Source organism: Perna viridis, chromosome 2 (genome assembly GCF_037379345.1).
Source record: "Perna viridis isolate PV_CMFRI_1.1 ecotype Kerala chromosome 2, ASM3737934v1, whole genome shotgun sequence".
Taxonomy (NCBI): Eukaryota; Metazoa; Mollusca; class Bivalvia; order Mytilida; family Mytilidae; genus Perna; species Perna viridis.
In genome coordinates, this window is record NC_142446.1 from 14,338,595 (window position 1) to 14,355,845 (window position 17,251).

General features: G+C 33.6%; 1 protein-coding gene and 1 pseudogene across 1 annotated transcript in view; one reads left to right on the forward strand and one right to left on the reverse strand.

Annotated features, from left to right (window-relative positions):
• LOC148623748 (calpain-9-like) overlaps positions 1–16,942 on the reverse strand; it is a 38,768-nt gene extending 21,826 nt beyond the window's left edge. Inside the window, exons 1-9 of the mRNA XM_088565824.1 lie at positions 16,462–16,942; positions 9,482–9,563; positions 6,389–6,650; positions 5,159–5,339; positions 4,766–4,846; positions 3,449–3,549; positions 1,922–1,999; positions 1,402–1,559; positions 558–718 (exon numbers count right to left, since the gene is read on the reverse strand). Of these exons, the coding sequence (XP_088421950.1) occupies positions 558–718; positions 1,402–1,559; positions 1,922–1,999; positions 3,449–3,549; positions 4,766–4,846; positions 5,159–5,339; positions 6,389–6,650; positions 9,482–9,563; positions 16,462–16,818 (1,461 nt within the window). The 5' untranslated portion in view covers positions 16,819–16,942. The remainder of the gene's footprint in view (positions 1–557; positions 719–1,401; positions 1,560–1,921; positions 2,000–3,448; positions 3,550–4,765; positions 4,847–5,158; positions 5,340–6,388; positions 6,651–9,481; positions 9,564–16,461) is intronic.
• Positions 13,658–15,252, forward strand: LOC148623749 (zinc finger protein 862-like; annotated as a pseudogene).
• Positions 16,943–17,251: the final 309 nt, after the last annotated feature.

Here is a 17,251-nt window from a genome sequence, read left to right on the forward strand (position 1 = left end):
AAAAAATTTGACCACAGATAGATCCCATCGCGCTGAACACTTCTACCCTGTTAAAATTTGGCTAAAACAATTTTTGAAATATTTGCAAAAAACTGTTGTCTGACTTCTATGTTCTAATTTAGTAATGATGGCCATGTTTGTCGACATATAAAAAATCCCCACATCAGTTCTATGCAAAATACCCCAAGAAACATTAATACAAATGTTTGATTGTAATTTGTCCAGTAGTTTTAGAGGAAAAGAGTTTTGAAAAATTGTTAACAATGATGACAATGGACACCAAGTGATGGCAATAGCTCATTTGGCCCTTGGGCCAGGTGAGCTAAAAATTGTACAAATTTGACATACAAGTTTTCAAGTCATACAAATGCTTTGTGAAACTCTGGCCTGATCTTCAATTTTGAATTTTCTAGTAAGATTAATGAAAATCTTCAATTTTGAGCAACTATTTTATTAGTTTTTCAAGGCATTATGTACCACTTTTCATTAAAACATACTGAGTCATATTTCAAATGAAGAGTTAATTATAAAGCAACATAACTGTGTTTGAAATTTACCTGATATACAAAGAACCCTATGTGCTGATTTTTCTTCGCAAATTGTTTCAATTTACGACCATCTTTCTGCATTAACTGAATGACCAGACTACAAACATTATCTCCATCTTCATCTCTGTCTGACAATGTCACTGAGAATTGTGGATTGGACCAATGAGTATCTGGAATACAAATTAAAAGAGTATTGAGATGGAAGAGCATATCTGGAACAGAAATAAACAGAAAACTGATAAATGGACCAAAAAGATCACATAGCCTACATACATATCATATTGACATCATATAGCCTACATACAGATCATATTGACATCATATAGCCTACACACAGATCATATTGACATCATAAAGCCTACATACAGATCATATTGACATCATATAGCCTACACACAGATCATATTGACATCATATAGCCTACACAAAGATCACACTGACATGATAAAGCTTACACTGAGATCATGACATGATACAGCCTACATAATGACAAATTGGTATGATACAGCCCATATTATGATCACAATGACATGATACAGCCTGACATACTGATCACATTGGCACAAAACAGTCTACATAAAGATCACATTGATATGATACAGCCTACATTATGACAAATTGGTATGATACAGCCCATATTATGATCATGTGGACATGATACAGCCTACATTATGATAAATTGGTATAATACAGCCCATATGATGATCATGTTAACATGATACAAAATACATAAAGATCACTCTGACATTTGATACAACCTACATAGAGATCACTCTGACATGTGATACAGCCTAGATAATTTTTTATCCTGACTTTTAACAACTGCATATAATATGGCCGCCAAAATATTTACCTGAATTGGAAGGCCTCCCACCAGCACTAAAGCCTCTCACCCATCTTTGATGAAACTCAGCAGTATACCATTGCTTTGGCATTTCTACAGGAGCATCTGGGGTAAGGTTACATATCTCTAATGAGTCATACCTCTGTAGAAAATCTCCAAACTCCATCCTATCAAAAATCAAGTCTAATATTACTAACATACAAGTACATCTTTAATGGTAAATGTACCTAGATCTATCATTGAAGTATAAACACTACAATGAAGCCATATTAGTGTAAATGTACTAATTTTTGCAGTGTACTTATTTTCACAATTTCGTAGTAGACAGGAAACAGCGAAATTCATTTTTAACACTATATAATGCCTATCATTTGTTTTTATGCCACAATAATTGATACCCACATAAATGTTCACTTGAAATCCATGAAAATTAGCAACTACAAAAATTAATATGTTTACAGTACTATAAATAACTTTTCTGGTTTTTAATTTTCTTTTATTAAAGATCATTTCAGTAAACATCACTTACCAGAACTCTCCTTCATCTCTAAATATTAAACCCATTTTTTCCCTTTCTATTTCAGGAATACTGTTCCATTCTCGTGACCTGCAGATGGAATCAATTACTACAGTATTTATTCAAGAAGGTCTGCAATGACACCATACATAAACAACAATGACTTTTTATTTAAAGAAAAAACATATTTTATTACATTGCTACAACCTTACTTTCATGAAGACTGATGAAACTACTCACCCATTATTTAAGACCTGTACCATCAGTAGCACTTAATACACATACCCAATTTCAATTGAATTTTTTAGAATTAGACTTTTAATTAAGAATTATCAAGTGTACCTTATTTCTTTAAGCTGCCTTTTTCATTTCACCTTATAAATACTGCTATATCGAACAGTTATTTAAACATAAGAAACCAAATGCCAATCGAATTTTACCATAAATCATACACTGTAACTGAAGGCAGACTACATGTTGATGTCCCTTGATCATTATGCTTGAAAACAAATATTTTAATTGCCCCTCAAAAAAATTATGTGAACTTGTACATCTCATCCTTAAGACTTGATTTAAAAATAAAGGATACTATAGACACTGTGAAGTCAGCCTCATATCTTGATCTACACTTAGAGATCAATGGTAAAGGAAAACTATTGACTAACTATACCACAAATGCGATGACTTTTCATTCTGTGTTGTCAACTTATCTTTCATCTATGGCAACATCCCTTCAGCAGCTGCGTATGGAGTTTTCATATCACAACTCATATGTTACACCAGAGCTTGTCATAACTATGCATACTTTTTGTATTGCACTAGACTTCTCACAATTAGGCTTCTGGAACAGGGTTATGTTGATACAAGAAGGAAGTCATCACTACAGAAGTTTTATGGTTGTCATCATGAACTTGTGTATCACTACAGTGTATCCATCTGCACCATGAAAACTGATTTGTTCAACGTGTCTTAGTTTTCTTTTCCTCTTTCTTCTACCCTGGACAAGACTTTTTATGAGCAACTCAGCAGGTGTTTCTATAAAAGCAAAGAACACTTAACCTACCAGTGCACCTGGTTCATGCTCCCAATTTTTAGTGGAGTCCCAAGTTGCTCATTTACTTTTGTTACTTTATATTTTAGCTATTTAATGTTCATTGTTGTGTATGTCTGTTTTACATGTCTAGTGTTTGTCCCTGGATTACATTCGTCTGATTTCTACTAGAATCTTGGTTCTCTTGATTACTTTTCAACTTCAATGGTTTTTCACACCAAACAGCATATAATTCATGCTTTCCAAGGCAAAAACATTTGATCCATCCAATGAACCCTACTTTGAATAAGGTTTTTATGTGCTTCCCTAGTGGATGGAACAACAGTCTTAAACATGATACCCTTGTTATACCTATTCTAGATTCTCATGCTGCACTCTTTACTTAAAGCCCAATAAAAGAAATGATTACGCTGTGGAATGAAACCCCTTTAGTTTGTACTGAAGACAAGTATGCTACCACTAGAGAGTAGTAATGGTAAACATCATACTTCTCTCCCCATCTTCCCCTCCATTCTATCTTGTATCCCCATGGGTTTCTGATTCTTATCAATGTGATTGGAATTTCTCCACTGTCTGACATCAATAGAATCTGAAAATGGTAAAGAAGTAATATATTGTAATCTTGCTAACTGTATAGATGGTAGTGCTTACCGGTAATCAACAGGTCAAAACACTGCAAAAACTTCATAAAAAAAACTACAAACTTATATTTGTAGGATAACAAAAGTGTGCAGAACTTGTTCCTTCCTTTTCATATTATATATATAGTGTATGTATTTCATCAGTGTCTAAAAATACTGTTATTTTAAGCAAAAATTATGGCAAGACAAAGTCTGAAGTATTTCACATAGGAAATACAAAAATTCATAATACTCTGGGAAAGTTCTTTATTTCACGGCTATCTATATAAATTGCTTCACAGCATGCAGCTTGATGCGACTACAGATATTGCAACATGAACAGTTGGGCAAGTCCTGATGCATCATTATACTGAAAACAGCCCTGACTTTGGGCCACTGATAACATGTTTGAGGCAGCATAAGTCTCTGATAAAGAATGAAATTGTACAAAGAACTAAAAAAAATTGAAATTAGACATGTACCTAATATAACCAAATACAATGTATCTATGATTTAAATACAATTGTAGATTCACATGCTGAAAAAGAAGTTTGAGATTTAACCCACTGAGATAGTCAGGCAAAAAGGGGAAAACCCATACAATGTTTAATTTCAGCATGTCAAAGAACCAAAGAATACTTCAGTTGGATTACCTTTACTTACACTCATCCAGCAATAACAAGAATTCTGAGAGCAAATGCCCACTAGTGATACATCTACACCACAACTTAAGTGTATGCTCAAAATATACCCCAAGTTTGCAAAAAGAAAGTTGTTGTGGCACACATCCAAAATAAAATCCAAGGATATGGTACACCTATATGAAGATAGTGTCAATATAATAAGTAATTACACACCTATGAACAGCTCGTGCCAAAATATGATAGGATTGTGATAAATAGTTGCAGAGAAAATAGTTATGAAAAAGAGTGTGATGGACCGACAGACAAGGACAAAACAGTATACCTGTCTGAAACTGTGTGTAACGTTTGTACAGACTTTCACAGATTTATGTAACATCACTGCATTGAAGTCTTACTATGGTTTTTCAAATACAGGCTTTGAAATGAAACTAGCATAAGCCAAAAATGCAACTACTAGTATATGACAATACCCTCTTCAATGGAACAAGAGTATAAGACCATACAGAGATTAACACTGTAAGCTTTTCCTGTAATAGCATACCTCCCTGAGATCTGTGACACTATAAGCATGCCCTGTGACTAAACCATCTGGAGTTGTCAGTGACCTTCCATCCAATGAGGGCTAACAAAAAAAGTAACAAACATAAATAAATAATTAATAATAATAAATAAGTTTTATTTAGAGTCAGCATGAAATACATAATAATAAACATCAGCTCTAATGAGCTTTCAACCGACACAGTAGTTAAAGATTATTTATACCTTCAAAAACATTTATTTCTCCAATTTCATGAAACAGAAAAAAGGTAATGAAAAATCTACTGAGGTATTATTGAAAATTGAGATTCTGTAAGTATCAAAGAGACACACTGCTGTCAAGGCTACAGGTACTATTCTAAAAACTAAAAAAATAATTCAGTCTTTCATAACTTACATTTATACCACAGCCAATGAGAGATTGTCTATCAAGTGCTTTGAATAGTATATTGACCAAACTTTTGGGGTAATTGGCTTTATTTCCTCTTAGTGTGTAATACTCTGACACACCACCTGTAAAATCTGTCAGTGCATCTCCAACATTCCCTGATTTCAAAGCTTCATAAGATCCATATAATCTGGAATAATACAAATACATAAAATAATTCTTCTAACTCAATGACTAAATTATAGAAATAAATAACAAGTCAAAAAGTATGTTACAGTATTATTGTAATGATGAAATTTTGATGTAAATTTACATGTTGCTTTGCTAAATTTGATGCTTTTCTTGACAAAGCAAATACAGTATGAACACAAATAAATGGTTGGTTGATTGTTGGGGTTTAACGCCCGAGCAGCAATATTTCAGCTATATTCAGGCGATGAATATGAAGTGGATGATAAAATGAACATGAAATAATGATGAAATGAACTATGGAATGGGACACAAGGATAATGGGGTCGACAAATTTTGATTGCCACTGGAAATAGGGAGAGGTGGGTAGAGTCAGGCAATTTAGCCTCCTGTGGCGGAATCCTATGGTTCCTACTCGTGGAGAATACCACAGTAGGGTTCTTGAACATGCGAGGAACGTTGCATCTTTCCCAACATGGTGCACCACTATGGTTTGCGGTCAGGTTTTCCGTATTATAGCCTGACAACCCCAGCATGTAACACTCCAGGGGTACCCCATTCCACCACCTGGGGCACACAACCCAGTCGCTCTGTGGGCAGAGCGTCCTAGCCCCCAGCTAGGGTTCTGAGCACTTTTTAGTCGCCTTTTACGACAAACTTAGCGCTGCTGCAGGCCTATTCTTTTGACATCCGGACCTGCACGGGGCTGGAGAATGGTTCTTGTCTCACACATGTAACCTTAAATTTGTAAATAATCAATGAAATGAATCTGCATACAGGTATATAATGTATTCTAATTTGATGTTGTCAAACAATATATTACCACATATATCTATCTACCCCTGGGTGATTCAGATGCAGAGTCTTTTTCCCCATATCAGAATATAAATATTTCACATTGAGTATGGTGTTGTATTCATGCACAGATTGGCCCTTACATAACATACATTGCTAATGCTTGGTATAAAATAATCAAATATAAAGATCTAGCTCATGTGTAAATAGCACAACATTATTTCTTCATCCAATTTATTTTTTATCAATACTCACTTGGCATAAGCTTTCTCCAGTAAAGCTGCCCAAAACTCATTAGATTGATTGGAATGTATAAACACCAACTTATCAGTGTATGTTGGTAATCTGTCATCTACAACAACTTCGACCCACTTGCCAAAATGCCAGAAGTTGAAACGGAAGATACCTGCATACCAGCCTTCTTGGAAACCCTGATCTGCTGGTACTACTCTCCTGAATAGCTCTCGATGATCGGGACTTGTTAAACAAGCAATAGCTGACAATACCCAGCAGTCACCTGCAAAATTTTACAGTAAACAATAAAATCAAACAAATCTGAGCAGGTAATTTATTATCATTAATACAATTAAGTGAAAGTGGTATAAGAAACCATTCTACATGAATAAATCAATAATGTTTTATTCTCAAACCTTCCGTAACTGTTAAATGGTTTTGAACAAATTTAATATTGATATAATGTATTAACAGATCATGTGCAAAAGCAAGATAATCTATTTAATATATAATTTTTTATGATATAGATAGTAGTGAACTATTGTATATTCCATGTATAAAAAAATCAATATATCACATGTGAAATAAATTATGTAATTTCACTTTCTCCAGATAAAACATCACTTTTCTCATGTGATAGCAACTTTGTTTACCACTACTGATGATTTGGAATATCCTTCAGCAATTTACAAAATTAAAAAATTATTTGAAATAACAATGAATTCTTGTAAAAACTACAATAAATAGGATAATCAATTGGTCATTGTGAATGGCCAAAATAGGGAAAACTTTCATGCATTTGTTAAATCTTGGTGTTCTTCTGCACTCCTAATCATATCTTAGTTGTTTACACTTTCCAATTACTTATCATATCAATATTTGAGAGGAGAAATTCTATAACAATGTTTGCTCTTAATTATGGAATTTCGATTTTCATTGGATTCCATTCAGTGGTGTAGGAGGTGTAAGAAATAAGAGATGGGTACTCATTTGTGTAACAGATGGGCAGACATCCCTACCACTATTTATACCATACTTGAATGAAACAATGGTGAAATGATTAATTACATGTATCAAACTAAGTACAGTAACCAAATGTCAGTCTCAGTGATTATCATCAAAACTCTGACACAAGAGGCTCCCAAGAGCCTGAATCACTCACCTGGTTTAATAGCTTTAAAAAGTTGGAATACATGCAAAACCTAAAAATGGTCAAAAACCTCTGACCAAATTTCCAGAGATAATATTTTTCAGGATACAGAAAATTTAAGTACTTTTCTGTCTAAGAATTAGGCAAAATGTATATAAGGTGTGGCACATAAAGGAAAAAACACAGAGATTTTATTGCTTTAACCAATTAATTATACCTGATAACCACCAGAAATAACCATCAAAGTGTTTGTAAAATTTGCCTTTTTAAGATATTGATAGGTCAAATTTAGTTGAAATGCACTACAGAAAAATGGCAGGAAAATTTTTCTGCACTCTTTAACAATATACGCAGTCAAAAAATATCTATGTCACAGATGCTTCAGTAGCATTTTGCTTATTTTCTAGATGTACTGACTATATTTTAGGCAAAAATGACTAAATTGGGGAAAATGATGTGCCACCCATTGCCTGATTCTTGCATAAAATGGTACTTAAACATTAATCACCATTTTACTTTGTATGTAAACTGCTTTTTCTCAAATTAGCACCAATCATAGATCTTTACATACTTTTAAATATATTTTTTTTAAAATTTACATTAAATCAGCTATTGTTTTGTTAACAACAGGCAAAAACAGGGAAAATGATCAAAATGACACTATCTGGGACCATAATACCAAGAAGTGTCAACAGATTTTTATGAAATTTGTACCAAAACTAGATATTGAAATGCTGAACACTTTATCAATTTACATTAATCATCAATCTGCTTTCGTTTTCTAAATAATAGGCAAAAACTGATAAAAATGTCAAAAATAACACTTTCAAGCACCATAACTCCACGAACGGTCAACAGATTTTTCTGAAATTTGCACCAAAACTAGATAATGAAATACTGATCATTTTATCAATTTACATACAAAAATGATGTGCTTCAATGCTCTTTAGACCACAGCCGTGGTAAAAAAGTGAAAAACATGTGACCAACATTTCATGCAACTCATAGGCTCTGTCTATGCAAAAATATGAAGAAACTAGTCCTATTAGAATCAAAGTAAATCACAGAAACCCCATTTTATCATTGTTTTAACACAAGCTAGCCATTTACGTCATTATTTAACCCCTTGCTATTGCTAAGGGCAAAACAATGCAGCATAAATGGTCAGCATGTGGTAAAACAATGATAAAATGGAGTTTCCGTGATTTATTTCTTAATTAATCAACCAGCTGGTTTTGTTTTCTAAATAATACACAATAACTGATAAAAACATCAAAAATGACACTTTCAAGAGAAATAACTCCGAGAAAAGTCAACAGATTTCACCGAAATTCGCAAAAAAGGACAAGAACTCCAAAATTAGAAAATCATTTATCTTGAAATTTTCAGTAAAGACAGATCTCTTCTAGCCAAAAAGCCTCAGATGTCTCAGATTACTTCTATCCATTATGGTTTTTTGAGACATAAAAAAATTATGGTGATACCCCTATGTTATATTTTTAGTATTAGACATGCCAAGGATGACTGACACCATGTTTTATCAAATTCTGTTCAGTGGTTTCAGAGGAAAAGATTTTTATAGAAAAGTTAATGATGGACAATGACGATGGACACCAAGTGATGAGAAAACCTCACATAACCTTAAAGGCCATGTGAGCTTAAACGGGGATTCCTCCATGAGCACCTGTGTATACTAAAAGTGCACAAAGAAAATGCCTCAGGATTAATCAGGTTAATGACTAGCCAAAGGTAAAGTTACATCATTAAAAGACATGTAATAAAGTTTCAATTCTTTGTTGTTTGACCATATCATCCATTACCAATCAAATGTAAATAAACTTAACATAATTATAGTTTCCTTTCATGTTTATTGAACTGAGATAAGCATGAAATTTTTTATACTGGTTACCATTTAGCTTTGACGTCCTCGACCTTTCAAAAATATTTAAAAGTAAGAGAATTACCGAGTTCCCCTTGTTTCACATCAAACCGTGAGGAGTTGTCCACAAAAAAGTTCGGCTTTAAACGATAGTTAGCTGAAATTTCCTGCAAAATAAAATGAAACTTATACAATATATGATAAAGAAAGCATGAATCACTGATGAAAAGATTTTGCTTGGTTATAACATGTCACATTGTGAGTACAAGAACTTTAGCATGTACCCAATGCCTCCGGCAGCCAATAGTTTATGATGTTCGAGATACTGTTGTGAATACAATACCTTCCATCAAGTATTTGCTAATTTCTTAAAATTTACAAAAGTACCTGCACTATTTATCTCAGATAATTCAACAAAGGTGTTCATTCTATTCTCATTGATAATAGCAAGTCAGAGCAAAACTGTAGTGCTGATTGAATTAATTAACTAAAAAACTGGTAAAAAATATAACAATTACATGTACATGTATATCAAATCCTGATACTAAATTCTGTTAAATTTTTATTGATCCTTAAAGTATGGATTACAGTCTCTTATAGTTTACTTTATGGTTAAGTAGATATAATAAAAGATATATTATATGTTCTACAATTTTGATCACAAAAGAATAAAGCTTTCCAAATGTGATGAGCATACATTTTGTGTGTAAGCAACTTTAAATAATTCTTATTGTCTGATTTAAAAAAAAAACAACAGATGTTCTTTTAATGGAAAATATTTCAAATATTTGTCATACCATTTAAACAAGGTTTTGGTGTGTATTACTGAAGGCTAAATCTACAATGTACTATCAATGATCATCAACTACCTATAATAACCTTTGAGTTAAATATATGTGTAAACCGAAAAACAATGGTTCTTGAAATATACATGTATAATGTATATACACAGGCAGAATTATTTTGCATGATTTTCACCTGAATTAAGCAAATATAAACTTTTAGTAAGCCCTTTATGCCTATATGTGTATTTTCTGACTTTTGTCATTTTGGTATGCTATTTCCATTCACCACAATATTAAATCAGTGGTACTAGGTTGCATCCTTGGACTTTCTGTCATTTATTGAACTCTCTCAAAAAGAAGTACTGAACATTTGTTTCATAGTTTTGTGTTGAGAAGAAATCTGTTAAGAGCTATTTCACAGTCAATTGAAACACAGGAAGGCAAGGCTGAATATTCCCTAGAAAATTTGTTTGTGGAGGTTTCAACAAGTTTGACTCAGTTGGATTTGAATCTGATTGATAGTGACAGTGCAAGCACAGCATAGATTTCAAAATATGAGCCATCACATGCAGATATATGCAAATTTTAACATGACTTTAATTATTTCTAGCCTTCTACATATGTGAACTAGAGCCAAGTTTTTTGCCAGATGAAAAATCCACACACAAAGATTGTTGAAAACATCCTTAGGAACATTCATCCGCAGTTTGGTTACAATGTGTGAAGTATAAATACAAAATGTAGTTTTAGAGGAGTTGTTTGAAAAAGTGAATGGATAATAACGACAACGGATACATAGTGATGGCAATAGCTCATATGGCCCTTTGCCCAGGTGGGCCAATTTAAATCTATAATTTCCATTTCAAAACAAAATTACAATTCAGCTAAGTCATTCCTGTGTTTAAGTTAATCAGGAGTTTCACAATGTATCAAGTTCGTCAAAGCATATTAGCCACCTAGTTATAAACAAGTCAGCATTGCACAGACCATGTCGACTAGTGCTGAAATTAAGTAAATGTTGTTATATGGACAGCAAGTCAGTTACTAAAATGGTTTCTGATACAGTACAGAAAGACACATACAATGAATAAATTGCATTTATCTCTCTCTCACACAACTAGAATCCTTATCTGTTCTCAGATTTATGTTTGAACCTGATTCTTTGTAAATTTAAATAGAATCTTGTGTTGATTTACAGGGGACATTTGGAAATTCTAAATGGTAGGTCACTTTTAGTATAAAATAATTCATACATCGAAAATTTGTGCCCTAGTACATGTAGGTCTTTATGAGATTATGTAATTGGTGAAAACTCTGACCCACTGAGGGACATAACTGATATAACTAGGTCAGTTTACAGGTACCGGTATGTTAAAAGCAGTGGCAGCACCTAAAAAAACGACACAAAGTGAATTAGTAAATAGGAAGTAAATGAGCAACAAACCAGAAAAGGAGCGACACGGTACAAGTCATCATCAAAAAGCAATATATCAATATTTAAGAATTCCCTTCAGCAGAAACTGAGAAATATGTTACAAAAATTTCCTTTATGCAGCACCTAAAGAACTACTAAGTGGATCAGTAAATACAGTAGGAAGTAGATGAGGAATGAACTTATGCAGCACTCTAAAAAAAACTACAAAGTAAAGGAGCAATGAACCTAATAAGGGGAGACATGGTACAAATCACCATCAGAAAGCAATATACCAAATATTTAAGCGATACCTCCAGGAGAAATTGAGAAATCTAAAATGAAAACTTCCATTATGCAGAACCATAAAAAAGTACAAAGTCGATAAGTAAACTGGAAGTAGATGAGTGACAAACCTTAAAAGCGGAGGCACATTACAAGTCATCATGAGACAGCAATATACCAAATACAAAATGTCTCTAAGCATTCCCTCCAGTAGAAGCTGAGAAACATGTTACGGAAAGTGTAACAGATGGACGGACAAGATGATTGCAGTAACCCCCACTCCAATAAGTGGGGTTATAATAAAATAATTATAATGAAAAAAGAAGTGTTAAAATTTTAGTGTGTAAAATGCAACTTGGAAATAAATGCACGGCAGAGGATCCTGTGTGATGATTGTCTGTCATGGCAACACCTTAAGTGTGATGGCCTTAAGTCTGTTCCCAAGGCCATGTAATGGATGTGCAAATTGTACAATAGAAATTTAAAATATCTGATCAATCTGATAGCCTTTTAAACTGTGCTAATGTAAGAATAATCATTTAAAAAAAAATGATGAACACTTTTAAATTCAATGTTAAGATTTTATAACCTTCTTTCTCGTCACTGAACTAGTACATTTTTGTGTTTTAGTAATATTATCCTATTAGTGTTCTGGCTTGGATTTGAAAATAGTAGGGTGCAGGGAAGAGGGCACTTTTAACATGTAGCATGTTTCTTCTCAACCAAAAATGGACACTGACATTGGTTTTTTTTAAAGATCTATGTTTGCATTAAGTCAGAAATATTTTCTTTCATTTTTTTTCTTGTATTTTTGTAGTCTTATTGTATACATGTACCTGCCAATTTTGAAAATAAAGGTGGGACAATGTGTGAATGGGAAGTATTGCATCATATTTTGCAAACTGACTAAGTTTTACTGCATTGATATATGCATGACAACCTTATGTATTAAAGGACCTTTCTCAGTTGACCTAGTGCTTTGTGTTAACATATACATATTAAATATTAAATAGAAGTGAAGAAGCCATAAATGAATAGTTCCCCCCTTTTAAAAATTTGAAAACATATATTCCATGATTGATTGATTGATTGATTGTTGGGGTTTAACATCCAAGCAGCAATATTTCAGCTATATTCCACATTATCAGAATAATGTGAAAATGATTAATAACAAAATAGTATTATATCACTCAATGTTGATGATTAAGAGTGTGATTCTTTACATTTATGGCATACTATAATGTGAAATGTTGCATGAAATGTAACAAATAATTCAATATTGCTCCAATCAAATTCAAAATCCTATTTAATGAAGAGGAGTATTTTTTCCTATAACTATTGCAATCACAACTTTTGGAAAATGTCCTTTACAGGGTGTCAAGCCATTTTTTTAACAAAACTATATAGGAAAATAGGATTTTTCCAATTGAAAATATAGGATATATATGGGGTACTTTTTCATGAATTTTAAACCCAAATGTATGGCCTCCTCCACCCCTTTAGCCATACCGCAACTCCCTTTTAATTAAATGATATTAGAAAATTGTTTCAAATGCTTTTACTCAACATTTCTTTCAATCATAAAGGAAAACATAATAAACAGAGGCTCCCAGGAGCCTAAATCGCTCACCTGGTTAAGTTTTGTCTTTCAAAGGCAATAAATTTAACAAGAAGTTATCTAACAATTTTGACTCAAGAAGACTTTGGTATTTTTGATAGGGCGATAACTCCAACATTGCTTAACAAATTAAAATGAAAATTTGACCACAGATAGATTTCATCATGCTGAACACCTACATCAGAATTTGACTAAACCTAACGGTTTTGGAGATATACACGAAAAACTACTGTCTGACCCCTATGTTCTATGTTTAGTAAGGGCAGCCATGTTTTTGGACGGATCAAAAATCTAAACATATATTTAGTCCAAGATACTCTAAGGAACATCTGCGCAAAGTTTCATATAATGCCGCCCAGTAGTTTCAGAGGAGAAGATTGTTAACGGACGATGTCAATGACAGACGCCTCATGATGGCAATAGCTCACATGGCCTTTGGCCAGGTGAGCTAGAAAGAGTCTCTTTTCACACACAAACAGTTCAATTTTTCTATGTCTTGTTTACTTTTTCTTTTTTTTGGACTGACTGACTAGTGGTACTTTTTAAATCTAGACTACCCTCATGATTTTTTTTCCTATCAAGTTCCATTTGTTTCACTCCTTTGTCCTCCAAAATTTAGTTGAATTTGTACTTTTTTCAAAATTTCAATACTGATACAAATGCTCTGTAGTTGATGGCAACTTTGTTAACTTACAAGGCAGGAAAGAGGTTTCAAGAGGTGTTTAGCACAAGGTGGTTGTCCTTCGAAGGAGCTGTTTGTTCTCTCTTGCATAACTTATATCTTGATTGGTTGTTTGCTGGTAGATGAGGAGGGTGATAATGCTATTGCTGGTGGCTTGGTCAGGTTTCTCTCTACTTATGAGTTCTTGGCTGTCTCTCATTTCATCGCTGATGTTATGGGCATAGTTTGTAGAGTCAGTAGAGTGTTTCAGAGGGAGGATCTTACCTTTTCTGTTGTTAAGGATGTCATTGACTCTGCTTGTGCTGCTATTCATGGTATGAAGACTTCTGCTGGTCCTAGGTTGGAATCTATCCTTTCCCAGGTGCCTTCTGAGGTTCAGGACAGTAGTAACTTTCTCTTTGGTGGTAATCTTATCAAGGACAGTTCTACTCAGAGGTCAAATTTTGAGAGTCTAAGGGTAAAGTTCATTGATCAGTTGGTATTGAATCTCCAGTCGTTTTCCTTCTCAGCAGATTTTCCAGAAATTGTCTATCTTTGACCTCCAGTGTCTTCCCAGTAGTAGTCAGGAGTTACTGTCTTATGGCAAGGAGCAAGTAGATTTTCTTTGTAGGCATTTTGGTAAGAATATAGGTGTTCACAAAGCTGTCATTAGTGAGGTCCATTTCAGGGAGGAGTGGTTGATGTTTAGACAGGCTTTAAAGGTGTCAGGATGGAAAGTGCTTTATCTTCTATCTTATCTAAGGAGTCCTTTACTGTTGACTATCCAAATGTGGCCAAGCTCCTCTCTATATGTCTAGTTTCTGCTTTATCTTCTATTGACTGTGAGAGGGGTTTTAGTACGTACAATCTTATCAAGACCTATCTTAGGAACAGACTCAAGGTTTCATCAGTCAATTCTCTTCTAAAGATCTGTCTACATCCTTCTAATTTGAGGAGTTTTAGGTTTAAGAGGGCTTTTGAAGTGTGGTGTTTGGCAAAGGACAGGAGGATTTTCTCTTATTAGTTGAGCGTCAGGTTATACCATAATTGTAGCTTTTTTCAAATAGTAGCTATTTTTAGACTGAAAGCATTAAAGCTTTGTCATGATGTTAAAAATCTATTTTTCTAATAGTAACTATTTTATTTTATTATGTAACACATATGTTTTCTTACAAAAAATAACAGTTATTTTGTTGTAACATTTATTGTATTTATTGTTATGTCTGTATCTGCAAACTTAAAATAAATATATTAAGCATGTACATGTCTTTAGTTCATGACACTATACTACTATTAACAAATTCTACTGTGCATAATATGTTGTTCATGCTCTACGAAAAAGTGACTAAAGCCCTTAAAATCCTAGCTAAAACCCTGCTGTACAAGAACTAAATTCTTCCTCTGTGTTGTCCAAACGAGGACGATACGGTGACTTTGTTAAGTCGTCTTCAGTTGGTTGTTTTCGACCGTTGAAAAAAGCTTAGAGTTTTCCTGGTTATTTCTGATTTAAAGTATGTTTCAAATATACACGATATTTATCCTTATTTTAATGATTAGTTGTGTTAAACGATTTCGATCTTTAATGGATGCCGACTGATATTTTCATGTATAAAAAATAACCCTTCACGAACCTCGCTCATAACTATCTATTTTTAGAAATTTAAATGCACACATTGTATATGATGTCTCTGATGTGTGTCTGGTCATCAAATGGACTTCAATTAATTGTAACGCAATACTGGGCAGTTAGGAAGTACCAATCATCGATAAATATTTATTTTACGATTCTCTGATTATCTTTTCATATGTTATATTTGCCGATTGTTAATATCACACACTAATTGTCTGAGCTGCTGTTTTATTGTGCCAACCTCTTGGATTAAAGCTGGACAAATTAACTATCAAACCGACTTCATGTTGAGTAATCGTATTACAAGTGTAGATTTAAGCAATTGGATTGAGAATTTTCACAATTCCCCTGGACTCCCTTGTTGTGATTTTCAAGGGTCAGGGACCTTGGAGCTCGGATCCCCGAGAACCCTGTAGGACTTTCTGTCAATTATTATATAGGAAATTTCGGTAAAATGTAGGAAATATAGCAAAATTCTCAAAAAAATATAGGAATATAGGATCACTTAACACCCTGCCTGTACTGTTGAAGATGTAAAAACTGGGAACCTGGGGATGATCAGCCTCTGCCTGTGGATTTAAATACACATGCACATGTACCTTATTGTTTCCCATTTTATACTATAGTGGATGTTATTTCTTGGAGATGCTGCAGAAATATTTGTATTCAACTTACAAATGGTCTTTTCCATTCAATCTTGTATGGAAGTGTTCGACTGTAATAAATGGAAGAGTCCTTAGCGGGAAAATCTGGATCCTCGTACAAAATACTCCTCCTCAAACATTCTGATCGAATGTTATCAAAATTGCTCTTTCCTCGGTGATGCTTGCTATGTGATTCAGTTTCCCTGTTAAATGGCCGTGACACACCAACTTTGTTTACTTTGTCAAAAGGACTGCCATTCTGATATTGATGAGGCAGATTTTTCGGTGGTTCATTAGCATAGGTTGGTTTATCGTCAACTTTTGAACGGTCAAATTTCTTAATTGGTCTGCTATACAAACCCCTGTTATTTGGAGATGCAAAAGCCATTTTTCGTAGGTTTTAAGTCATTATAATTTTCACAATGAGGCAAATCCCTCGCATAAGAAAACCATTGCATCTTCACAGTTTGTTGACGGTTTCAGCATGTTTTCACCGGATGTTGTGTTCAAACTGACAGACCTAACAAAGTATGAAACGAGATATTTAATTGGCAGATTTGCTGAAAAGGCGTGGTCTTAAAGGGTACATGTAAATTGTGAAACGATAAATAACGAAACGAAATGAAGTGAGCCGAAACGAAACAAAATAGACCAAAACGAAACGAAATGGACCGAAACGATACGAAATGAACCAAAACGAAATGGAAATGAATGGAATGAACGAAATGAAAATCATTAGTGAAAAACAGGACGAAACTAACATACAAGACGGAAATAACTCTCGGACACAACTTTTTTAAAAATCGTTTTAATGTTGCATG